General features: G+C 56.3%; 2 protein-coding genes across 4 annotated transcripts in view; both read left to right on the top strand.

Annotated features, from left to right (window-relative positions):
* Positions 1-25,908, top strand: part of CAPN5 (calpain 5) — a 56,154-nt gene that overhangs the window by 27,794 nt on the left and 2,452 nt on the right. For 2 of the 3 annotated variants that reach the window (XR_004351115.1, XR_004351114.1), the window contains exons 4-10: positions 15,168-15,376; positions 18,697-18,889; positions 19,733-19,926; positions 20,616-20,693; positions 22,110-22,305; positions 22,953-23,075; positions 24,199-25,444. Coding sequence is in view for 1 of the 3 variants with exons in the window: in XM_032640406.1 (XP_032496297.1) it covers positions 15,168-15,376; positions 18,697-18,889; positions 19,733-19,926; positions 20,616-20,693; positions 22,110-22,305; positions 22,953-23,075; positions 24,199-24,395; positions 25,329-25,444 (1,306 nt within the window). In the remaining 2 variants the exon portion in view is untranslated. The remainder of the gene's footprint in view (positions 1-15,167; positions 15,377-18,696; positions 18,890-19,732; positions 19,927-20,615; positions 20,694-22,109; positions 22,306-22,952; positions 23,076-24,198; positions 25,445-25,908) is intronic. The other variant, XM_032640406.1, reaches the window with a different exon arrangement.
* OMP (olfactory marker protein) lies at positions 4,619-6,634 on the top strand. Its single transcript, XM_032640407.1, has one exon. It carries the CDS (start codon positions 4,664-4,666, stop codon positions 5,153-5,155), a length of 492 nt encoding a protein of 163 aa, XP_032496298.1. The 5' UTR covers positions 4,619-4,663; the 3' UTR covers positions 5,156-6,634.

Below are 25,908 nucleotides of genomic sequence, written 5' to 3'. Positions count from 1 at the left end.
CACCCCCAAGTGGGCATCCCTGGGGCCTGGCCCCGGTGGTCCTGTGGGATACGGGAAGCTCTGTGCTGTAGGCCCCTCGGCAGAGGCCACTGCCGAGATCCGTAGACATGGGTGGTCATGGGGCGTCCAAGCTGGGAGGGCCTTGGAGAGCCTCATGGCCCACAGAGGCTCGGGATCTGGCGCTGTTCTTCGGGTGTAGAGCTGTCCTCACCCTCCTGCCTCCAGGCTCCAACCCCCCTTCTCTGAGCCAGAACAAGGTGCCCCGGTCAGGGCTCCGTCTAGGGCTGGAGGTGGCACATGGGAACCCTGTGGGGCTGGCCCTACACCTCCTACCCTGTCCTATAATTGCCTGTTTATCTGTGATCTCCCCTCTGGAGCTCACAGACAAAGCTGGTCTATATCTTCCTGCTGAGCCCAGCAGGGGCCCAGCACAGAGAGGGCTCAAGAAAGTTTTGAGAACAGAGTTCCTCCCCAGCGACTGGCCAGCAGCCCCAGGCCTCCTGGGCCTGCAGTGGGGCCGGGGCCTGGCCCTCTGTGTCCCCTCCTGGTGAAGACGGGCTGTCTAGTCATTTGTAGAGATGAGCCTCAGCTTACCGTGTGCCCCGCCCTGGGCCCGACCCCTGGGACAGCTCTCCACCTAGCAAGTGGAAGAAGGGGGCCCCGGACACCCGCAGGCAAGAGGTTTGTTGTTGGTGCTTTGTGACCATGGGCAGGCCTGTGTTTGTCTCTGGGCCTAAGGTTCCTCCTGCAGGGTGTTGGGGCACCCAGCCTGGCTTGTCTGGAAGCTTCAGGGGCAGATCTACCAGGAGCTTAGGTCCCTGGGAGGTTGGGCAGAGTCAGGGCTGCTCTGGGCTAATTGCACTCTGCCTTCTGGTGCTGCTGTGGTGACAGACCCTGGGTCCCCGGCAGCAGGCACGAGGTCCCGGGGAGCTCGTTACTGTGCCTTACCTCGCGTCCTGTCCCTGCTGACTGGGCCCTGTTTGTTGTCACCCCTCACTTGCTGGGCCTGTTGCCCTGCAGGGGCCTCCCCTGCCCCCCCCCCCCCGTTTTCCTCCATGGAATGGGGGGCGCTCAGCCTGAGCTGCACCCCTGCTCCCTCCACCCACCTCACACTCTGGGGATGCTGAGCCTCAGATGCAGGCACATCACGCCCCTGACACACATGCCCCCTTCTCCAGGAAGCCATCCCTTTACCTCTAGTACTTGACATGGCCTGGGGCCGACAGGCAGGGGATTTGAAGCCAGCGGGTCCTGGGTTTGATTCTGGCTGGGTTTCTCGCTAGTCGTGTGACCTTGGTCAGGTCATGTTTCTTCTCTTGGCCTCTGTGTAAACCTGACTTTTCCAGTCCCCATGGTAGTAGGAGGATTAAAGGAGCCCACGGGGTAGGGGTGCAGGGCAAGCCCATGGCATTTAGCAGCAATCTAAATCCCTCTCTGCCCCTCCTCTGGCCTCCCACCTATTCCTCTCTTCTGCCGGACACTTCTAGGAAGCAGGCCTCCCTGTCCTATGGCATCCCTGATGGGGGCATTATGGTCTCCCCAACTTGACTGTGCATTCCCTGAGGGCAGGGCAGTGGACTTTAGGTGACCAGGTTTTGTGGACCAGATGTCAGATGTGACAGTGGGGTGGAGCATTTGCCATTAGCCTGGCCTGGCCCAAGCCAGGTGAGTTCACCTTTCCTAGAGCCTGGCGTGGCCCCAGGCGCAAGGGCAGGCCTGAGCCCTGCTCTGAGTCACGGGGTACCCGGGCCCAGGAGGAGATAGCCATGTCCCCGGTGGGGGGAGAGCAGAATTGAGCAGAAACCCAGTGGGGTGCCCGAGTGTCTGAGAGCGAGTTTTGGGGGGGTGGGCATCTCGGGCCAGGGCCTAGGGGAGGCACCTGGTGGCAGGGCCTCGCAGTCTTTTAGTTCCACTTAAAAACGTTTCCCATCCCACCCCTGCCCATGTTATATGAGCAATCCCCGCCCTGCAGCATATAGCAGTTCACGCACCACACGATAACTGAGCACCAGCTATGCCCCGGCACCATTCTAGGTACCGGGGACAGGTGATTTTAAAAAGTACCTAGAAACAGCCAGTGTTGAGGGTTTTCTACATTTCCTTCTAGTCTTTTTTCCATTTGGGGTTAAAGAGGGGCTTGTTCATTTGTTATGATCACGTTTTTGCAGTCACGGATGCAAGTCTGGACCTTGCTTTTCTCTTCTCTATTCACTCCTACGTCCAGCCTTTGGTGGGGCCTCCCAAGGCATCTGGTGGCCAAGCAGAGGTTTGTGGGAAGCAGTGGGCCAGCCCCACCCACAGCCTCCCGCCTGCCCTTCCTTCCCCTCTGGCCGTCCTTGGTCCCCACGGCTCCCTCCCTCCTGCCCTGCCTGTCTGTGAGGCCCCAGCCCTGGTAACAGCTTCCACCTTCAGCCTCTTCCTGCCGGTCGGTAACCCTCTGCCCAGGCCGAGACCAGGCCCTTCCCCCGGGTCCTGCGGCCTCTGAATCCTCATTGGTAGAAGCTGGACACCTCCCACCATGTCCTGCAGGCCCGGAGATGTGGCGGCATTCTCTCCCTTAAGTGATGCCTCCAGACCACACCCTCCCCATATAGACCCCTGCAGGCTCATGCCATTTGTCCCCCAATCCCCCCCACCCCCGGCCCCCACCAGCAGCCCACCTTACTGCCATCCCCTGGCAACCAGCTACCCTGGCACCCAGGCATCAAGGGCTCAACACCTCCAGTTTCCCAGCCTTTCCCACCCCAAGTACTGCTGCGTCCCAGGGGTTACTGTGCCTATGTGGCTGACACCCTGCCCTCATCACCCTGGCCCAGTTCTTGGTTCTGTTGCTCCATCACCCTCCCCTTCTAGCCATCTCCCTCCTTCCTGTGCCCGATGCACAGTTGTCTCTAAACCACATTTTGACTTCGGTCAGCACCCGTGTACTCTCTCCCCATGTGCCCATCTTCCTCTTGTTGTCCTCGTCCTTAGGCCCCATGATCCATCACATCAGCTATTCTCTTGTCAGTGTCATTCGTTCATTCATTCATTCAGGATTTCTGAGGGCCTCCTATGTGGCAGCCCTGTTCTAGGTAGTGACTAGAGTGATGAACCAGACAGCCACAGTCCCTGCCCTCTTGGTGGGGAGACATCACAGACAAAAACGAAGCAAATGTACAAATAAAAAGCAAAATTTAGTGCTGGGAAGGAAATAGCTCCTCCTCATGAAGGAGAGAGAAGCTCCCCGAACAGTCACTCCCCAGACACATTGTTCTCCTCTCCTCTGCTGCTCCAGCTACAAAGGAAAAGGTTCTGTGGGGGACAGCAGTTTAACATTTGCTGCCTGGTTTTCTTGAATACCATTGGGGAATTGCTGTCAGCAGCCCCAGAACTGACCCAAGGGCTTGAGGTGTTATCTTAACAGGATCAGGTGCGTGGTCCCCTTTGGTGACCCTCTTGCTGTTTGTGTAGCCCAAGACCCCACTGACTTACTTAGCTTCCATCTAGCAATTGACTGTGTCTTGTGGTCCACTGGGCCCTTCAGATTGTTTTCAGTTATTACACTTTGGGCCTGTGCTTCTGTCCTCTTTCTGTCATGGCAGCTTCCCCTCTCCCTCACCCCCACCCCCAGTTATGCTCACATTTCTTCCATTTGCCCACGTATAACAGCTGAGCTCCTGGTTCCCCCTCAGGCACTGGGGATACAGACGTTTGTCAGGTTCTTCCATGGCCTCAAGTCTCCTGGGGCAAACGGAGGCTCAACACAGGGGTAATAAGTAGTGGGATTTTAGTAGAAGAGCTTCCTGGGCATGTGGCTGCCATGCGGCGCAGGGTTGAGGCGGGGCCAGCAGGCAAGAATCATCCAGGTCAGTGATTCTCAAAATACAGCTCCTGGACCAGCGGTATCAGCATCACCTGGGAGGTTGTTAGAAATGCAAGTTCTCAGGCCTCATCCGAGACCGATTAAATCAGAAACTCTGGGGTGGGGCCCAGCAAACTGAGTTTTAAGTCCTGCAGCTGGTTTTGATGCTCCCTGAAGTTTGAGAACATCGGTCTAGGTGAGAGATGATGATGGCTGGGCCGGGGTCCTGGCAGTGGGATTGGGGAGACGTGTTTCCAGGGTAATCCGCAGGCCTTGCCGATCGGGCATGGAGGGGTGCGGGTGAAGCCGAGTCAAGGAGAGCGCCAAGGTTCGGCTTAGGTGACTTCAAATCTCAAATCGGTGGGCCCCTCTGGGCCTTATTTCCCACCCTCCTGCCAGGGGGTCTTCAGCCTCTCCTGATGTGTCTCCAGTGACAGCTTGCCCTCCGCCTCCTGCCCTCTTACTGCCTGTAAGCAGTGCTCCCTCTTCACAGCAAGCCAGCTCTCAGCCCATCCGTGGTAGCCAGCGCGGTTGCCACAGCAGCTGGTCCCTGAGGAGCCTGCCACCCTCCTGCCTGCCTGCAGGACCTCCGTTACCGCTTCTGCGAGGAGTAGAGGAGGCATGTGGGGACGCCCGCCCTCCTGCACACTCCATTTTGAGGACGGGGTGGGGCTGGGAAGAGCCAGTGGCAAAGAGGGGCGGTACGAGGAGGGGGGCGAAAGGGGAGACGGGGCCCCTCTTTGGTGGCCTCTCGCCTTGGCCGTGAGGCCCCAGTCCACTCGGCTCCTGGGCGGTGGAGGCGGCAACAGCAAGGGGGCCATGGCGGAGGACGAGCCGAAGCCGACCCAGCTGGACATGCCCCTGGTCCTGGACGAGGACCTGACCAAGCAGATGCGGCTGCGCGCGGAGAGTCTGCAGCAGCGCGGGGGGATGCGCCAGGATGGCGAGAAGCTGCTGCAGCCGGCGAAGTCCATGTACCGCATCGACTTCACCCAGCAGCCGAGGCTGCAGTTTGAGCCCTGGGACGTCGTGCTGGACAAGCCGGGCAAGGTCACCATCACGGGCACCTCCCAGATCTGGACGCCCGACCTCACCAACCTCATGACGCGGCAGCTGCTGGACCCCGCCGCCATCTTCTGGCGCAAGGAGGACTCGGAAGCCATGGATTGGAATGAGGCTGACGCCCTGGAGTTTGGGGAGCGCCTGTCCGAGCTGGCCAAGATCCACAAGGTCATGTACTTCCTCATCACCTCCAGCGAGGGCGTCGAGCCTGCCAACCTCAAGGCCTCCGTGGTCTTTAGCCAGCTCTGATGGCAGCTGCCCGCTGCTACCCTCTCCCTTGGCCCACCTGCCTGACCCCTGCCCATACCCCTTTCCCCCATGTGTGTGTTTGGGGACATTCTTCTAGCTGCTGGCCTATACTTGGCTTGGCCAGGACCCCTGAGCCTGCATCCTTCCTTCTCTCCTTTCCCTGGTGCTGGCGCTCCTATTCACGGGAGGAAGATGCAAGGGCTCTGTAGTCTAGAAGCTGACCTGGCTGCCGCTGCTTCTGCCGTAGACCATGGAGACCTGGTTGGGGCTAGTGTGGGAAGATGGAGAGGCCTTGGGAGATGGCCTTCTCTCTGCTCCATTGTTGGGAGAGAGACTGAGAGACCAAGACAGAGACAGACACAGACCGAGAGAGACACCTCTAAAGAACCAGCCATTGGGCTTCCTCCAGGGACAGGGGCCCAGAGATGACAACGAGATGACAAAGCAACTTCCTTGGAGAGTCTGGCACACAGGCACCTGCTGCCCTCCTGTCCACGGTGCCCCTTCCCAGTGTCCGTGTCTGGAGGTGAACACTCAGCCTGCTGCTCCGGGCACCTTGTGTGGGCCCACGACACCTCAGGGCTCTTAAGACATTGGGCAGGGTTGCTGTGAGGGCTGATTTGGGCAGTGGGCAGTGGCTGGCACGCTGGAGGCTGTGCAGACCAGCTCTTGGTTTTCTGGGAATGACTTCAGGAGGGCAGAAGTGAAGGGGGAGATCTCAAAAACGTTGCATAGAGATGTATCTATCTATACATACACATATGTACTGAGAGAGCATGCTATATTCATATGGCTGTATTCCATGCCTGCCCTGTGGATAAGTCTGAATTGCCCAGCTGGTTCCCTGGTGGCCCTTAGCAGGGGCTTGATCAGGATGGCCTTGGGGAGGGGAAGCTCCTGAGCCGGGAGACTTTGAGGTTCATGCAGTGAAGTGGGGAACAGTGTAGTAAACAGGTTTCCCTCTGCCTGGAGGAAGCTGGATAGAGGGGGTCCAGAGCCCTGGAGCTGGAGACAGTAACATCTCTGGGGCCTGAGGTGTCCCCTCCTGGGATGTCAGGCTTTTCCTGGCTAACTGGTCGGAGAAGGCAGGTGTGTCATCCTGGTGCGGCATCTTTGGTGGGGTTGAGGGGTAGGAATCGGGGGCAACCTTGGAGGGGAGCTGTGATGGATGGTGGCCAGCCGTGGGCTGGAGGTGACAGTGCGGTGTGATGGCGGAACACTGGCCTCAGAGGTCACAGGGCAGAACCCACTCACCAAACAAAGAGGGAAACTGAGGCACAATTGCTAGCAGATTCAGTTCCAAGCCCCAAGCCCCCCTCACGCTGTGCAGGCCCAGTGAGCTCCTCTGAGGCCTGGCACCAGCCAAGGGCACCTCAGGAAGCGCCCCCAACACCGTGTCTCCAGGTCAGCCCTGTTTTGTGTCAGGGACGTGCCCGTGACATTTTCCTCGTGAAGCAGAGCCGTCGGGGGGCTGCAGGGCCCTGGGAGCAGAGGCACTGAGAGATGGAGGGTCAGAGCCAACCCTAGTGGCCAGGGCTGCCGGGAGGGCAGGCCCCCACTTTGGAGGCAGGCAAGCAGAAGCACTTGGAGTCGATTCTTCAGTGGGAGATTTGGCCGTGGTGTGAGCGATGGTCCTTTCTAACCTGAAGCTCAGGTGTCTGTTCTGGGACATGCTTGGATTCCTGCCTGCTTCTCTGCTGGCTCCAGGGGAGCCTGGAGGCTAGACCCCTGTGGATGGCCCTGTCCTTCTGCCTCTCTGCCTGACTCCTCCCTGCAGCTCTGGGGCCCCTCTTGCTGCGGACTGCTTGTATCCGCACCCCAGCGCGTCTGCTCTGTGCAGGCATGTGAGTGCCTCTGCCGTGCTCACTGCGTGTCCCCGGTAAAGCCTGTGTGTCCCCGCCTCATGGTAAGTGTTCTCTTCCCAGGAGCCACCCCTCCCTGGGCCCCCTCCACACCCCTGCCCCCTCCTCCTGCCGCTTTCAGGGCTGAGGCCCAGAGCAGGTGGTGACTGGCCCAAGGTCAGACATCAGCATGGGGTTTGAAACCAGGTCCCGTGACACCAAGCCAGGAACCAACAGCCCTGACAGTTTTTTCTCCAGTGGCCCCCAGACCAGCCTCTGTATGGGGCATGGAGAGAGCCATGCTGAGGCCTCGGGGAGACACTTGGAGCCCACAGGGGATGGTGGGGACCCACCAAGCCGTGCTCAATCTGGAGTCTCCCTCCCTTGCAGGGTGGCCGGGCAGGAGGCAGACGGGACAGGGGAGTGGCTGAGAGGTGGGGTGGGATCAGGCCTGTGCCCCGATTTCCCTAACATGCTGTATGTCCTCAGGCAGCCCCTGACCCTCTCCCAGCCTCAGACCTTCTAAAGGGAACAGCCTAGTTCTCTGAAGCCCCTTGCAGCCCTGCCCCACTGACCAGAGAAGACCCATGTCACCACGTCGCCTTAGTGCCCCACCTGACCCTGACCCTCACTCAATTTGTGGACGGTGACAACAGAGGCCCGGGGAGGAGGCTGCCGGCCCAAAGTCACAGAGGGTGTGTGGAGGGGCCGGCGACGGGGTGCACGTGGATCAAGCTCTGGGTCTGTGGACCTTCGACCCCATGACCCTGGCCCCCTGGGACGGGAAGGGCCGATGCCCCCATCCCATCTGAGGGCTCAGGCCCGGGCAAGGCTGGCTTCTCCCCCAAGACAAGGGCAGGCCCCGCTTCCAAGGCCGCTCTTGGGGCTTTGCTTGGGAACAGCCCCCTGGGCAGGTCTCGCATCCCCGTCTTCCTCCACCCCAGAGCCCTGCCCAGAGCAGCTGCTGCTGCCTCATTTCCCTTCCCCAAGCCCTGCCCTCCAGCCCCAGCCTCCATCCACTCCTGAAGATACTTCTGGGAGGGGTGGGGGGGAACAGAGACGGGAACCCAGGCTTCCCACCGAGGACAGCAGTAGAAGGCCTGGTTCTGCTCCTGAGACTGGGTCGGGGGGAGTGCAGGGAATGGGAAGTGAGGACCTGCTTTCCCCGGAACCCGTGAGAAACCACCGAGTAGAGAGACCTGCCATTTCCTGAGCTCCTGCCTCCCACTGAGCCAGTATATGGTAGTGTGAGGGACCCAGTCTGGCGCTGCCGCCAGCCACCACCCGTGTGACCCTGAGCAGCCTCTCGGAGCCTGTTTGCTCATCTGTCGGTGGGGATAGTAATGGTTCTTTCCTCATCGGGTCACTGTGAAGATGGAACGACTTAAAGCTAGTGAAGCACTGAGCTTCCTGAGAGGCACACGGGCTTCCTCTCTGGATTTCCTCCTTGTACTTTCCCAGTCGCTGTAGACACAGAGTCTCACTTTGCACCATGATTCTGAGAGGAGGGTGTTAGGAGAACCTATTTACTGAGGAAGAGTGTAGGGTTCAGAGAGGTGTAGTGAGTTGCCTGAGGCAACACAGCAGCCAGTGCTTAGGGCAGCAGGCAGTGTGGGGTGGAGGGATAGGCAGGGTCCAGGCCTGGCTCTGTGGTTGGAGAGAGTGGTCATGGGGGAGTGGATTCTCCTCACCATTACCAGGCTTGGTAGGGCCCAGCTGAGGGAACCTTAAGCCCTCACAGTCTAGCCCGGGGGCCTAGCCCGAGGGGCCACCCAGGTCTCTGAGCGTCTGGCTCTGCTCACTCCTTGTGAACAGGGATCCCGGGGCCCCCTGCAGGTGTGTCAGCACCCCACGCTCCAGGTGGTGAGCTGGAGGCGCTCCTCTCCCAAGGGGCTGGGGGTGGGGATTGCCCAATCTTCCTGGCTTCTTCCAGCCGTTGCGTCTGAAACTCGGGAATTTGAGACTCTTGGAATCAGAAGCTGAGAACTGAGAAACTTCAGATGCTCAGAACCAGGGACCCTCTCGTTCTGAGGATCTGGAGAGGTCTGTGGCTCACCTCACCCAGCTTAGGTAACACAGGAAACTCCACTGTAGTCCCTCAGCCTGCAGCCCTGCTGGCCTTGTTTAGAAATGCTCCTGGCTTGCCCTCTGGGGTCCCAAGCAGAAATCTGTGGGACGCTCCCTCTCTGCCACATGGACAGACATACACGCACACACTTGCACATACACATGCATGCTTCTGTGCACACACTCACACACGGGCACTCACTCACTTGCCCAGGGTCCCAGCAAGATTTGAGCCCAGCCACTTGGGTCTGGGTGGGAGTCCCTGAGGGAGAGCACCGAGGGGGTGCTCCAGGTGCTGGGGCACCAGGGGGTACTGTGGCACACCCATCAGTGGGACTCTGAGGTTTCTGGGTGATTCTGCAGTGGGTGGCTGTTAATGGGCGCACGAGGGGCTCCAAATCCCACAGAGTTCTTGCCTCACTGCCCGGTCAGCCCAAGGAGGTGCCTCATCCCCTTCAGGCCTGTTTTTCCCATCTGTACAGTGGACTGTCGTTAAGGTTTTCCTTTCTCCTCTTGGGAGGGAGGTTGACCAGGTCCCCCCGAGGTTTGCACACACCATGTACTCCACACACCAGCAGGGACGACCCCTCATGTGTGCCCAGCCCTCCACAGTTGATGCAGTACGGCCAAGGCCATTCTCCACCTTCGTTCTCACAACAGCCTTGGAGGGAGGGTAGGTAGATGCGGAGATACTGAGGCTCCGAGAGGTGACCTAGTCGAAGCTTAAGTCCCAGCCACACACCGAGGTTGGTAAATTGATGTCCAGCATCAAACGGCAATCAGTATCAAGGGTACAGAGGACAAGGAGCTTTATTTGCAGGTCTTAGGAATTGCAACGGGGGAGACACAGATTCAGGTAGAACCGAAGAGCGTTCCAGGGAAGAGGAAGTCGGGCTTGTAAAGGCAAAAGCCATAAGGTCGTTAAAGGAAATATTTGTCCTTGAGGCTGTCAAGAGTTATTTTAGGGTAAGGATCCAATAAATATCTTGAGTTTCTGGAACACTGGGCAAACGTTCTGGATGGCTGCGTTAAGACAAGAAGTGGTCAAAGTTCAGATTCCGTGCAGGTGATGATGTGCAGAAATCACGTTTTCTCAGTGGCCTCCCAGCTCCGTTTTAGAGCGCTGTCTTAGTAAAACTGACTCCATTTGTATTTTCCTTTCACACCAGTAGTGTGTACAAGCTCACCAGCTGTCCAGGCCCTCGCTGCGGCCGGCATTTGGGGATTTTCCTCCCAGAAAGACTCAGCCAGCTGTGGAGCTGGCCCTGGCCCTGTGCCGGGCGGTGGGGATCTGAGCAGGAGCTTGGGGGAGGGGCTGCCGGATGGCGCCCAAGGGGAGGGTGGGGTCAGGAGGACCCTGCAAGCTGCTGCTCAGCTGGCCCCGGAGGGACAGGGACGGGGATGAGGCCGGCAGAGGGAGCCACCCGTGCAAAGCTGAGGTAGCCTGAGGCATCACGGGGTGTAGATTCCTATAGGTTCTGAGGGAGGCAGTGTTCAGGGGTGAAGCTGAGAGCTGCCCGCAGGGCTTTGAATGCCGGGCCAGGGAGCTAGTGTCCCTGGCTATGGGGCTTTTCAACTGTAGTCACGCGAGAGGAGAGAGACAGCCTAGTGAGCCCTTGGACCCATCCCTCCACCTCAACCACTGCCAACTCATGGTTGATCTTGTTTCCTCTACAACCCCGCTCCCCCCAGGCAGCATGTCATTTCATCTGTAAATATTTCTGGATGTATCTCTGAACGATAAGGACTCGTTCAAAACCCGGAACCATAATATCGTAACATAACTAAAATAACTTTGTAATAATTCCTTAATATCATCAAATACCCAGTAAATGTTCTGGTTTCCACTCTGGGTCACAAATGTTTATATGTATGTTTTACAGTTTGTTTGAATCAGATCCAAAGGTCCATTACTGCAGTCCGTTGGTTCCCCTTCATCTTTTCATTTTTTTCCCTTGCAATCTAGTTGCTGAAGAAGCTAGTCATTTGTCCTGGGAGTTTCCAACCATCTGGATTTTGCAGGCTTCGTTTTCATGGTGTTGATTAATGTTTGTCTGTGCCCTGAGTTTCCTGTGAGGTAGCACTCACCTCTGGAGGCTTCATAAGATGCGGCACAATTTTTTTTTGCACAACTGCTTCATAGGCGAAGTTCTCTCAGGAGGTACATAATGTCGGGTTGTCTCTTATTTTGTGACATAGGAACCATCGGTGATCCTAAATCGATGTTAGAAGCCATGATTGCCTAAATCCATTATTTGTCAGTGGTTGCAAAAGAATAGGAGTCTAGGACTTCCCTGGTGGCGCTGTGGTTAAGAATCCACCTGCCAACGCAGAGGACACAGGTTCAAGCCCTGGTCCGGGAAGATCCCACATGCTGCGGAGCAAATAAGCCCGTGCGCCACAATTACTGAGCCTGCACTCTAGAGCCCGTGAGCCACAAGTACTGAGCCCTTGTGCTGCAACTACTGAAGCCCATGCGCCTAGAGCCTGTGCTCCGCAACAAGAGAAGCCACCGCGATGAGAAGCCCGCCCACCACAATGAAGAGTAGCCCCCCGCTCGCCGCAACTAGAGAAAACCTGCCCACACAGCAACGAAGACCCAACGCAGCCAAAAATAATTTCTTCTCACTTCTTAGATGGAATTCATCACCAGATAAAAACCTCCCTTCATCTGCTATTGGTTACTCTATGGCACAGTTTGTATAGAAAAGTCAGGTTAAGTCTTTGATTTTTTTTTTTCCTTTCGATTTCCAGTTTCAAAAAAATGAGTTGTTTCCCTGCCACCCTCCAATAGTGACTAATTATTTGTTTGTGTTAATATCATCATGGTCTCATGGATTTGAACATATTGGATGTGTTTCATTCATCACTGTCATTATCCTTTACTGCTGCTCCAATTGGCCTGTCTTTGGCTAGTGGGAGCCTCTTCAGATTGGTCCTGAATCCTCTGGTTGCTTCCTTGATTTCTGGCATGACCGGATGTGGTGTGGAGGGTGTGTGGTTTGTGTGCCCATGGGAGCACACCTCCCTGGACAGACTGCTTCCTCTCGCTTGGTACCCTGGCTGGCAGCAGAGAGGGGCTGAGGGGTGAGAAGGCTGGCCTGGGGCTTCCTCGAAGGGCTGTGGTGTGGGAGGGAAATTGAGGCCCATGGAGATCGCTGACTCTGTATCACAGGCCCTGGAGCCTCATTAGCTGCCTTTTGAGTCACAGAGGGTTCAGAGCCAAGCCCTGGGTTTACTGATCCTCCCGTGGCCCCAGTGGTACCTCCCAGCTCCTGCGAGGGCTCCTCTTCTTCCCTCCCTCCTCCGCCATCCTTCTTCCACATCCCGTGCAATCCAGAGCTCTCAGAGCAGGGAGGAGTGGAGGAGGGTGCAGTGGCCAGGCCAGTGTTCCCAGCTTCCGACTCTCCATTGCTCTGTGCCCCTGCATGTACCCCCTTTTTTTGCAAAATAAATTTATTTATTTATTTATTTATTTATTTTTGGCTGCGTTGGGTCTTCACTGCTGCACGCGGGCTTTCTCTAGTTGCTGCGAGCAGGAGCTACTCTTCGTCGCGGTGCGCGGGCTTCTCATTGGCTGGCTTCTCTTGTTGCAGAGCACGGGCTCTAGGCGTGCGGCTTCAGTAGTTGTGGCACATGGCCTCAATAGTTGTGGCTCTCGGACTCTAGAGTTAGGCTCAGTAGTTGTGACACACGGGCTTAGTTGCTCCGTGGCATGGGGGATCTTCCTGGACCAGGGCTCGAACCCGTGTCCCCTGCACTGGCAGGCGGATTCTTAACCACTGCGCCACCAGGGAGGTCCCTGTAACCCATTTTTGATACACTTTTCTGTCCTGAAATCAAGTGTCAGGGAACCTGCCAGGGGTCAGGGCAGAGGCCGGCCTGGGAGTCTTCACTGAGAAAGGACACACAGTTGACTGAAAAGGGACCAGCTAGTAATCAGCCCTTGCTGGGTGCTAGACTCTGTGTCAGGCTCTGAAGCCCTGAGTGTGAATCCTGCCTCCCTCACTGGTGCCTGTGGGCGGCCTTCTGCAGCGACTTCCTGCCCTACCCCTCAGAAGACAGCCCTGAGGGTTCAGGCGCTAAGGCACTTAGCTGGGCTGCATTAGTGGCTGTAGCGCCTCTCACTGTGCTTATCATTTTCATTGTCTTGGTCCCGAATGTCCCACTAGGGAGCATTTCTCTTTGCCAGCATCTCTGTTGATGGTTAGAGGCATGTAAACAGAAGCATCCTTAATGAGGGTGGGGGTTGGGAATGGCTTTTGGCTGAAGTCTCTGTGCTCAGGCAGCTCCGGACCTTGGGATTTATTTACAGCCTCCTGATACATCTCTGGCTCCTCAGACGGATTGCCTGTGTGCCCACCCCCATACCTGGGAGTGATTTTCTTCTAGAAGATGGTTCTTCCGGTCTTGATGGGGTTTGGCTCCTCTGGGTCCTTGCTCGAAAGGGCCAGCAGGTCCCCCTGACTCAGCAGGGTGAGGGTTTTTTCCCCTGCCTCCCCACCTCCTGCTGCCCCAAATTCCTCTGTTCGTCCCAGTCTGCTGGGGCGATGCCCACTGCCAGCTCTCGGGACACCTGCTCAGAAGCTACTGCTTGTCCTCCAGGGTCAGGCCCACCAGCCCCTTCTCTCCATGGCCCGGCATGTACCCTGTGTCAGCCTCAGCACTTGCCTGTGTGCCTGCCTCTCCCACCAGACTGGGAGCCTCCCGAGGGCGGGGACCATGTCTGAATCATCTGGGTCCTCAGTGCCAGTGTGGGGCTGGGTGCAGAGTGGCCCACACTGATAAAGAACTCCTTATTTGGAGGCAGACAGACCTGCGTTTGAATCCTGGCTTCAAACCCAGGTCTGCCTGCCTCCAAAGAATGTATATTTTCTAGCTATGAGATCCTGGACAAGTTACTTGCTCTCTCTGAGCCTTGATGTTCTCATCTGTAAAGTAAGGATGGATATATTAGTAATTTCATGGGGTGGTTGTGTGAATTGAACCGAGATAACCCATGGCAGTCACAGGCTTGGTATCTGGCATTTCCAAGATGCTCCATAAATAATCAATTTTATTAAGAGTCCCAGTGGATGCCTGTGAATTTATTTTCAGTTAACACATGTTTATTGAGGACCCTCTCTGAGCCAGGCCCTGGACTAGGTGCTGGGTGGATAGCAGTGACCAAGACTGACGTGTCTCTGCCCTAAGAGAGTTGACATGCCAGTGACAGTGTCAGCACTGAACACAATGTCACACACCTGTGTAATTATAACTCGGGAAAGTGTCTCAGAGGAGAAGTGCCAGGGGCCGTGAGATGGATGGACAGGGGTCCTGGCCTAGTCTGAGGAGTCAAGGAGGGCTTCCTGGAGGAGGAGGGTAGGCCCTAAAGGACAAGTGAGAGTCAGCTGCAGGAAGAGCAGGTGCGGAGTTCCTGACCAGAGAAAGAGCCTGGAGCAGGGCGCAGTAGGTGGAGGCTGGGGTGGGTGAGGGTAGAGACACGAGCCTGGGGACAGAGCATATTAAGGGTTTGGGCTTTATTTTCCAGGGGACCTGATCAGAAAGATCACTCTGCTGCTGTGTGGGACAAGAGCAGATGTGGTTGCTGATGCTGTTAGTGTCCCGGGGCGAGGAGATGGGGGACCGGGCCAGGGTGGTGCCGGGGGGCTGGAGGGGAGGAGATGCATTTTAGCAGAATGTGGGAGCTCAGATTGCATGGAGAGAGGGAAAGTGGGGAGGCCGGCATGGCTGCCAACTTCTGGCTCCGGCAGGACAGGGGGCATGGTGGCATCACTGACCAGGCAGGAACTTGGGTGGATGTGCTATATTTCTGAGGGGGAAGATGCAGGTGGAGGCATGAGGAAGGGAAGGGGAAGCTCATAGAATCTTAGAATGACAGAGCTGGGAGGAGCCTCAGGGGGCCTCCAACCCCTTCAGGGATGGGGAAACTGAGGCCCGGAGATGAAAAGGATTTGCCCAGGTCCCATACTGGTTCATGGCAGAGATGGGAATTGAACCCAGTATTCCTTTCCATTTGATTCCCTGGAGGCACGCAGCCCCACTTCCTCAGGAAGCCAGCCGTGACCCTCAGTGTGTCCCATCCTGTCCCCCTCCCCGTCCAGGTCATCCCAGACTGGAAGGAGCAGGAGTGGGACCCCGAGAAGCCCAACACCTACGCGGGCATCTTTCACTTCCATTTCTGGCGCTTCGGGGAGTGGGTGGACGTGGTCATCGATGACCGGCTGCCCACAGTCAACAACCAGCTCATCTACTGCCACTCCAGCTCCCGCAATGAGTTCTGGTGTGCCCTGGTGGAGAAGGCCTACGCCAAGTAGGTGCCAGGGTCGGGCGGCCAGGCTGGGGTGGAACTGCTCTTGGGCTCTGTGCGGGTGTTCCTCTAGCTGGGGCTCCAGGCACAGAGAGGTGAGGGGCAGGTGCAAACACACACAGCGAACTCAGAGCCCGGCACCCAGAGCACAGCCAGGTGTGGTGGAGGCCTGGACTGCAGGGCCTCTGGGTACCTGGTGTCAGGTCCCCACAACCCGCCCACATAGGGAAGCCCGCTTCTACCTGGGAAGATGGAGGCCCAGGCAGGTGTCCTGCAGGTAGCCGGGGGCAGAGCCAGCAACCATATTCAGGTCGATGGTTCTTTTCCAATGATCCAAGTTGCTGAGCCATCCCTGGAGGCCTCGTTGGGCATGTGGTGCCTCCGAGCCTGGGCTGGTCGAGGAGGTTGGGACAAACCACTGCCTTTCCTGCTGGCTGGGCCTCCCCTTCACTCACCCACTGGTCTGTCTACCTGACTGTCCAGCCATTCTATCTTTGCTGCCCCTCCTCCTGCTCTGTGCCAGGCCCTGGGTTCCCAGCATGGGCATGAGCAAAGGTTTGCTGAGCTGTGGAGGGCTTTGGGGCAGAGTGACCTGCCCAGGCCCCTGCAGGACAGGTGCAGGCCTGGTGCAGGAGGGCCAGTGGGGTCAGAGACCAGCTCTGTGGGAGCGTCTCCTTGATTCTTCCTCCCAGGCCTGTTTGTCACTCTCCTTGGACAGTGTGGTATGTGTGTGTGTGTGTGTGTGTGTGTGTGTGTGTGTGTGTGTGTGTAAAAGGAAAAACAAAAACTCCATCATCAAAAACAAACCCATGGAACCCTCTTGCACTGTTGGTGGGAATGTAAATTGATACAGCCACTGTGGAGAACAGTATGGAGGTTCCTTAAAAAACTAAAAATAGAATTACCATATGACCCAGCAATCCCACTACTGGGCATATACCCAGAGAAAACCATAATTCAGAAAGACACATGCACCCCAATGTTCATTGCAGCACTATTTACAATAGCCAGGTCATGGAAGCAACCTAAGTGCCCATCGACAGACGAATGGATAAAGAAGGTGTGGTACATGTATACAATGGAATATTACTCAGCCATAAAAAGGAACGAAATTGGGTCATTTGTAGAGACATGGATGGACCTAGAGGCTATCATACAGAGTGAAGTAAGTCAGAAAGAGAAAAACAAATATCGTACATTAATGCATATATGTGGAACCTAGAAAAATGGTACAGATGAACCGGTTTGCAGGGCAGAAATAGAGACACAGATGTAGAGAACAAACATATGGACACCAAGGGGGCAAAGTGCCGGGGGCTGGGGTGGTGGTGGGATGACTTGGGAGATTGGGATTGACATGTATACACTAATATGTATAAAATAGATAACTAATAAGAACCTGCTATATAAAAAAATAAAATAAAATTGAAAAACAAACCCATGAAAACATGTCGGCAGATTCCATTTTTAGTCCTAAGAAAGCAAAACCCGCCCCCGGTGGTCAGTTGGTCACCATCGTCCTTGGTGCAGGCTCCTCTCCTCCCACTCTGGGAGACCCACTCAGTGACTCAGTGGGCTAGCTCTGTTTTTTTTTTTTTTTCTTTTTCTTTTAAGTAAAATTTTTATTATTTTAAAAAATTGTCCAAAATATAATATTTATCATTCTGACCATGTGTAAGTGTACGATTCAGTAGCATCAATTACATTCACAATGCTTTGTCCCCATCACCACTGTCTATATCCAGTATAGATGATGATACTTTTCATCATCCCCAACATAAATTCTGTTACCCACTAAACAATAACTCCCTCTTTCTCCCTTCTCCCAACCCTGGGAACCTCCATTCTGCTTTTTGTCTCTATGAATTTTCCTATTCCAGGTAACTCATGTAAGTGGACTGTTTGTCCTTCTGTGTCTGCCTTATTTCAACTAGCGTAGTGTTTTCAAGGTCCTTCCATGTTGTAGCATGTATCAAAATTCCGTTCCTGTTATGGCTGAATGGTATTCCGTTGTATGTGTGTGCCACATTTTGTTTATCCATTCATCTGTTGATGGACACTCGGGTAAACTGTTTCCACCTGCGTGCTATTATGAATAATGTGACTATGAACATTGATGTACAGGTATCTGTTTGAATGTCTCCTTTTAGTTCTTTGGAATATATACCTAGGAGTGAATTGGTGGGTCGTATGGTAGTTCTGTGTTTACATTTTTGAGAAACCACCAAACAGTTTTACACAGGGGTTGCACCAGTTATGCTTTTTATTTTTAATTATTTACTTTTAAAATTATAAAAAGAATGCATGTCTGTTATAGGAAATCCAGAAAATATAGGAAACTATGCAGAGGATAATAAAACTCTCCTATACTCCTGCATATTCTCCCAGGTTGCTGTTCACCCCTTCCCTGTTTTGGGCCATCTGGGTTAATGGGGCAGCTCCTCTGTTCCGGACAGCAGGACATTGTCCCCTCAAGGCCCCACCCCCTCTCCATGTCTTCCATTTCTTCCCTTTGCTCTCCCTGCACCCTCCCCCACCACTGGCAGGTCTTTTAACATCTTTGCTGGCTCTTTTGTTTGTAGGTTACCTTGCAAAACCTGTGCTGGTGTTTTGTGGGCGCATATTTTCAATTTATGGAAATGGTATTTTGTCATATATCCCATTCTGCTTCTCATGTTCACATTTGACACTCTGCCTTTAAGACCCCAACCTTTTTCCTAACATTTGAATAAGGAGCCACAGCTGTGTCCTAGCACCTGATCTATTGCACATAGTAGGTGCTTCATCTTTTTGAAATGAATTATTGCATACATTTTAGACATAATTGGAGTCCGGCTGTAATGCCTTTTCATACGTAACAAGCAGGCACTAGCATTTTCCCTGCAGTAGGAATTCCTTTACAGTGTTTTCTTCAATGGCTGCTTGAGATGCAACGTTAGCTTTTAAAACGAGTTCTCTGTTGTTAGACGTTTAGATGATTGCTAGTTTTACATTGTTATAAATAATGTTACTCGTCCAGAATTATGTCAAAAGGCATATGAACTTTTAACACTTCTGAAAAGAATTGCTGGATTTCTGGACAGCTAATTTTTGAAGATGGGGCTATGAAGGCCAAGGGGAATTTGAGTGACAAAATGGTGTGGTTCGGTGGGACAGACGTTGGCCTGGGAGCCGGAGACCTGGGTTGGCTCTGTTGTGTGGCCTGCTGTGTGACCTTAGCAGTTCTCTTGACCTCTCTGAATCTCAGAAATCTCCCCTATCAGGTGAAGGATTTAGACTGGCTAGGGAACATGAGCTGGGAGTTCTTTACACATTGCTTCCAGGCTGGCAGGCTGTTACCAGGCCCTGGATGGAGGCAACACAGCGGATGCGCTGGTGGACTTCACAGGTGGGGTTTCCGAGCCCATTGACTTGACCGAGGGTGACTTTGCCAGTGATGAGGCCAAGAGGAGCCAGCTCTTTGAGCGCGTGTTGAAAGTGCACAGCCGGGGGGGCCTCATCAGTGCCTCCATCAAGGTGAGAACACAGACCCGAGCCCCGGAGGCGGCCCCTCCCCTTCACTGACCCTGATTGGGGTGGGAGGTGACTGGCTTTTCAGGGAGAGCCCCTGCCCAGGTTGGATCACAAATCCAGACCCTCAGCCTCATGGCGGGAGGGGAGCAGTTAGAGGGTGCAGCCCCTCCCCAGTGCTGGACAGCACAAGCCTCAGGCCCCCTGCCCTAACCTTTACACTATGAAAGGCCTTGCCCACACTGTTCAACTAGCGTCCCCCTTTTCCACCCCTTTCATAACGGAGTGATAGGTCCTTTGGCCAAGGTTTAAGGCGTCACAGTTGCGAGGCGATGGGAAGGGCGAGGGAGCCCCTACTGCCTGCTGGCACAGGCCTGGGCTCTTCAAGAAGATCGTCTTATTTCATTGACTGCTCACGTTTTGGGTGGGAAAGTTGGGACTCAGTGAAGGCAGAATTTGAACCCAGGTTTGGCTGACCCAGTGGTATGTTGATAAAAGACTGGAAAATTAAAAAGCCCTGGTTTGCTGACTTCTGTGGTGTCAATACTCCCACCGTGGTTGATTTCAGGCTAACGTTTTAACAACCAGATTGCAAAACTGAGCCAGTGCTCATCGACTCCAACACAGCCCTGGGCTGATCCCACTGCAGGTCCCTTCCTTTATCCCCCACTGCTGTTCCCCGGCTTTGTAAGGGGCTGTGAATTCGGAGGTCAGTCCCTAACCTCAGAGGAATGAGGTCTCCCCTTTGTGCAGGACTGCCATTCCCTCCCCATCCTGTAGGGGGTGGTGTGGCCTCTGGCTCCAGGTGGAGCCTGCCCTGCCCTGCCTCTGAGCAGCTGTGTCCCACAGGCAGTGACAGCGGCAGACATGGAGGCCCGGCTGGCGTGTGGCCTCGTGAAGGGCCACGCGTATGCCATCACTGATGTGCGGAAGGTGCGCCTGGGCCGTGGCCTGCTGGCCTTCTTCAAGTCAGAGAAGCTGGACATGATCCGCCTGCGCAACCCCTGGGGCGAGCGGGAGTGGAACGGGCCCTGGAGTGACACGTGAGGCCCGGGGCTTGGGCAAGGACAGGGGGCAGGCACCAGGAAGACCCCAGGTGGGTGGGCCGGGGTACGAGGGCTTGGGCAAGGACAGGGTGGACTTCCTGGAGGAGGTGGCACCAGGGCTGGGCCTTAAAGGATTTGGGGGAAGGATGACATCAGGAGAAGACTTACTTTGGAGCAGGCATGTGTGTGTGGGGGGGGTAGATTCAGCATGGGCAGAGGTCTGGAGAGGGGGATGAGCTGATTCCTATAGGGGATGTAGAGACCAGTCTCGGTGCTTGAGTGGGGAGGAAAGCAGGGAGGGAGGCCTCCAAGGGTGGGAATGGGGGTGACTGCCCTGTGCTTGGCTAATGGCCCTGGTGAGGCCAGGAGAGGAGCAGAGCCTAGGCCCCCAGTGAAGGAGCTCCCTTCACTGGTCGTCAGTCCCCCCACTTTCCCCAAGCCTGCAGCTTTGCTCCCAGACCTCCGGATCCCCGGCATGGTGGCAGCCCACGGTTGCCTGCGAGAGTGGGCAGACAGCACTTCCTGGAGAGGGGCCTGGGCATGGCCCTGGGTGCCCCCAACTGCACCCACACTGATGGAGGCCTAGTGCTGAGCTGTCCCTCATGCCTCCTGACCCTTGCCAGAGTGGCCCTGAGGGCATCCCTCTGATACTCCTCTCTCTTCCCTCCCCTGTGCTCACATCCCAGCTCAGAGGAGTGGCAGAAAGTGAGCAAGAGTGAGCGGGAGAAGTTGGGTGTGACTGTGCAGGATGATGGCGAGTTCTGGTGAGTGTGCTCTTGCCCTGGGCGGATGTCCAGGGCTGAGAGGGGAGCCTCCTGTGTGCCGGGCAGGAGGCGCTGGGCGGGGAGGCGGGAGCCAGGGCTCTAAAAATGCCCCACCATCAACTTGCCGTGTGGCCTCGGATAAGTCACTGCATCTTTTTGGGCCTGTTTCCTCCTATGTAAAGTGAATTGGGCAGAATGGACCCTTTCGGCCCCATAGCCTCCACTGCCCATGTCAGGGGACCCTGGGCTGCTCTGGTACCCAGGCTGAGCCCTCGGCAAGTAGGCCAGGGTACCAGCAGGTGGGGAATTGACCAGAGGGCAGAGGGCATGCTGGCAGCCTGATGCCGAGAGCAGGTAGGAAGAGGAGAGGCCCTTTGGAGGAGCTAAGACTCAGGGTGCAGAGGAGCCCTTGGGCGAGGACAGAGACCCAGCCCAGAGGCAAGAGAGCACACTTGGGTTTGGGATGGGAAGAGTGAGTTCAGGGAGGTGAGGAGGTGAGCTTGGAGGATGGCAACAGCCTTGCTTAAAGAGCGTGATAGTGACTCCTGCATTCACTCCTTCTGCATTTAGCCCTGCTTGCCAGGCTCAGTGTCTTTCTTCAGCAGGACACTTGATTTGGGGACTGAGCCACTTCCTGGAGGGATACAGGGTACCCTGTGTGTGGGAGATGTTGTGAGGGCCCCAGGCAGATCCAGAGGCAGATGGCAGTGATCCTGGCATCCCAGTGAGGTCCCCTCCTGCAGGTGTCAGGGGAGCCGCTGCAGGAGGCCCCCCAGGCCTTTTGGTCTGGGCTCCTGTGGATGAGATCCACTTTGCCCAGTCTGGCTCAGGGGCCAGTCGAATTAAAACATAGCAGTAGAAAACCCTCATCAGGAAAGGGCTTCCTCCTAAGGCCTTTCTCAGATATGTTCACCCTTGATGCATATATGTGCATGTTCTCATATATGTGCACACTTGAAGGTGGGTGGGCACTTCCCTTCCCCCCCGCCCAGGCTCCCGGAGGTGTGGCAGTATCCTGGCCACTGCAGCTCGCCTACCAAGGGGTTTCCACCACTAGCTGTGGATGATAATGGATGGAAACTGTAGAGGGCTGTACACGTTAGTTGCTCACGCTATTAATAACTGTAACGGCTAGCCTTTGGCGACCCCCGTCTGCTGGAAGTTCTATTACCTGCTTTTATTGTTATTGCATTGCTTAATTCCTGCACTAACTCTGTGAGGTAGGCAGCTGTCGTTAGATTTATTCCCGTTTTACAAAGCAGGAGACTGAGGCCAAAAGAGATGTGAAGGGTCCGTGTGATGCCACGTCCACGCTTGCTGTGTAGGCCGTGGTGCAGAGCATGTGGGGCGAGTGGGCAGGCTGGTGGGCGGGGTGGGGTGGGGAGACCGGCCGGCTCAGCCCCTTGCCACGCCCAGGATGACCTTTGAGGACGTGTGCCGATACTTCACGGACATCATCAAGTGCCGTCTGATCAACACGTCTTACCTGAGCATCCACAAGACGTGGGAGGAGGCCCGGCTGTGTGGCGCCTGGACGCGGCACGAGGACCCGCTGCGCAACCGCAGCGGGGGCTGCATCAACCACAAGGACACCTTCTTCCAGAACCCGCAGGTGGGCCTCCTTGGGGATCCCCACCGCCCCCACCCCTTGAGCAACCGTGGGGCCCTCGGCGCCGTCCTGCCACGGACTCCTGCACGACCTCGGGTACATCCCTGTACCTCCGTGGGGTTCGGTGCACCGTTTGTACAGCGGGTTGGATGGGCGTGTCTGGGAGGTCGTGTCACCCGCAACCTCACTATATGACCTGCAGGCTCTGAGGACTAATGAGTGCCCTGATGAGAGTTACGGGGACATTTTATTTAGAGGCTGAGCTGGGGCCTCAAACCCCTTGTTTCCACACATGGCGCTGCTCCTTCTGGGGAGACTTGGCCAGGCTGGCTCCCCACGGGACTCCTCCCCTGCGGCCTCCTCGGTCATGACCCTGGCACCCGCCTGGTCCTCACGCCCAGTGTGCCTTCACTGAGCACCAGCTGCATGCAGGCTCGGAGCTGAGCATCCATCGTTTCCCCGAGTCCTCCCACCCCGCGTGCAGGGTGGACGTGGCCAGCCCATCTCACAGATGAGGGACTGAGGCTCGGAGAGCTGATGTGACTTGCCCAAGTTCACACAGCTGAGTTCTGGGCCGAGCTTCGGGAGCCACCGAGCCCGTTTTCGGTGTGGTCTCACCGTGTGCCCCTCTTCCTCTGCTGTACCCGCAGTACATCTTTGATGTCAAAAAGCCAGAAGATGAAGTGCTGATCTGCATCCAACAACGGCCCAAACAGTCCACCCGCCGGGATGGCAAGGGTGAAAATCTGGCCATTGGCTTTGACATCTACAAGGTGAGGCCAGCTGGGACCCCTGCTCTGGGTAAGGAGAGTTAGGGGAGAACACTCTAGAACACTTTGGTCTCCGACACCACCCCTGTCACCTTGGCCACATTGGCTGATGCCATGGTTGTGCTGTGACACAGGTCCTGTTTCGATCCCCACAGAGGCCCAGCCTGCCTCGGATTGGTCCCACTGGAGCTCTCAGCCTAATTTCTTCTGCCCAGACCCACAGGCTGTTTGACGGGGAAGGGGACGATTGCTGGTGGTCGGGCCTGGGCTCTGGGGGGCCCCCCACGGCTTCCTCCCTCAGGGCTCTGGCCCCCATGAGTTGGAAGCCTTGCTGGGCACTGGGGAGAAGCATCCCGGGCAGAGCCAGGAGGGCTTCCCGCTGGCCGCTCCCCTGGCCTGGGCCCCAAGGCCTTCCACATGTTGTGACGTCCCGTGTGTGATGACACGCAGTGTAGCGGGGCACCGTGGGCCTGCCAGACACCAAGAACCTAATGAAGCCAGGTGCATGTGCTGGGCCCACGGCTTGAGCCGAGGCCCTGGCATTTGATGTGCTGGGTCATATTATAACCGTTTGTTCACGTCAGCGTGTTGGAACATTCACTGCGTGCTGATGTTGTGACTCTGACGTGACATGACCTTCGCTGATGTGACTATAGCTTATCATGGCACTTATTCCAGGAATTGTCCAGCATGTCCCGGCAGCTGGTGATGTCATTTCATGGACACATGCTGTGTCCTGCGCAGATAGCGATACTTGATTCTGTTGTGATGTCAGAAACCCCGCAGACATTGTCACCAGGGGGATTCCCATTGCCACCCCTCTCAGTAGCTTTATGAGATCTAATTCACATACCATATGACTCGCTCACTTAAAGTGTATGAGTTGTGCGGCCATCACCACAGTCAATTTGAGGCCACTTCCATCACCCCAAAAAAAAACCCCGCACACTTTAGCCGCCACCACCCAGTTGCATCCACCTCCCTCCCCGCCAGCCCTAGGCAGACAGACGCTCATGTACTTCTGACTCTGTAGATACGCCTCTTGTGGCAACGAAGGGGAGATGTGCGGTGCGGTGCGGGGTGGGGTGAGGGGCTCTGTGTGACCCAGTGTCTCCGCCCCCATCAGGTGGAGGAGAACCGCCAGTACCGCGTGCACAGCCTGCCGCACAGGACGGCCAGCTCCATCTACATCAACTCCCGCAGTGTCTTCCTGCGCACGGAGCAGCCCGAGGGCCGCTACGTCATCATCCCCACCACCTTCGAGCCAGGACACACTGGCGAGTTCCTGCTCCGAATCTTCACTGATGTGCCCTCCAACTGCCGGTGCGTGGGGACTGGCTGGGGCCCTGGGTTGGCAGGGCCCAGGTCCACACCAGGCTGGCCCACAATCTTCAGCCCAGAGATCTTCAGTGTCGTCCTAAGCCATGGAGCCTGGGCCTCCAGCCTCCCTGGCCTGACATCAGCATCCATCCCCTTTCTTTCCCTTCCTCTCCTCCCCTGTCCCAGCCTCTCTGGGCCACACGAAGGAGCAGCTGCTCACGTGTGCAGAGCGCTTCACAGTTTACAAAGAAGCTTTCACTCATCTCATTTGCTCTTCCTGAACCCTGGGGTGGGAGGCCTGACCCCTCCATTTTACAGATCAGAACTGGGGATTGACGTTGGCTGGGGGTGGTTTCTAAGTCCGTGCCACCAGTGGCAGAGTCCGGCTAGGTGGACCCTGAAACCATCCCCATCCCTGCTGCAGTGCAGACCTGTGCATCCCACACTGCCCTCCCACCTTGCTAGGCAGCCCAGAGTCGGTGCTCCCTGCCCACGTCCCAGACTGGGGGGGAAGCTTGTGGAATTAGCGGACCTCGGTCCCGCCAGTCTGTGTTGTGTTGGGCAAGCCCTCCCCCCCCCCCCCCCCCCCCCCCCCCACCCGGCGATCCTGATGCTTCCTAATCCGTAAAATGGGCAGAGTGGCAGTCACTTATCTCCCAGGGCTTTGTGAGGATTAGAGATAATACCTGTAACATCCCAGCAGAGCGCTTGGCACACAGTAATCCTCGGTACGTTGCTTTTCCCTTGGGGGAGGAGGGGGCACCCTTGGGTAGGGATGGGGCAGCGGGAAGCTTATGGAGGTTTGTTTGTCCGAGACAAGCATTGTCTGGACTAAACACTGCTCTTGACCCCTGCCCCACTCTTCTTGAATCCCTTGACCTTCCGTCTTCCCGGACCCTCTCCATCACCTCCCGCCCCTTCTCTGCCCTGCGTCAGGGAGCTACGCCTGGATGAGCCTCCCCGCTCCTGCTGGAGCTCCCTGTGCGGCTACCCCCAACAGGTGACCCAGGTGCATGTCCTGGGGGCCGCCGGTCTCAAGGACTCCCCAGCAGGTGAGGCTTGCCTGGAGAAAACCCCCAGCCCTCCTCCCCTCCCAAGCCTCCAGAGCTCTCCTGCTCTCACTCATTGAATGAGCAAACCCATCCTGACATCCACTTTGGGCCCAGCCCTGGGATGAAGCTGGGCGTATAGAGAAGAACACGCTCTGCCTCCTGCCCTTGGGCGGCTTCCAGTGTGGGCAGTCAGACACAGGGACAGGTAGCTAGCAGGGAGGGCTCAGGGAAGGCTTCCTGGAGTGGGGGGCCTTTCTCCAGGCTAAGGAGGTATTAAGGTGTGAAGCCTGGTGAAGGAAGGTAGGGGAGAAAGGTGCTCCGGGCAGGGGGAACAGCTTGGGTAAAGGTCTGGAGACCAGAGATTACCAGTGTGCCCCCTCCTGTCTCTGGAAGTTAGGGAGCTGGCTAGGCTCTGGTCTCCCTTCTCCTGAATACATGAGCCTAGGCTTCTGCTTCCAGACATC

The sequence above is a fragment of the Phocoena sinus genome, chromosome 8 (genome assembly GCF_008692025.1).
Source record: "Phocoena sinus isolate mPhoSin1 chromosome 8, mPhoSin1.pri, whole genome shotgun sequence".
Classification (NCBI taxonomy): Eukaryota; Metazoa; Chordata; class Mammalia; order Artiodactyla; family Phocoenidae; genus Phocoena; species Phocoena sinus.
The sequence above is the reverse complement of the archived record's forward strand: the minus strand, read 5'-3'. Positions and strand labels throughout refer to the sequence as shown.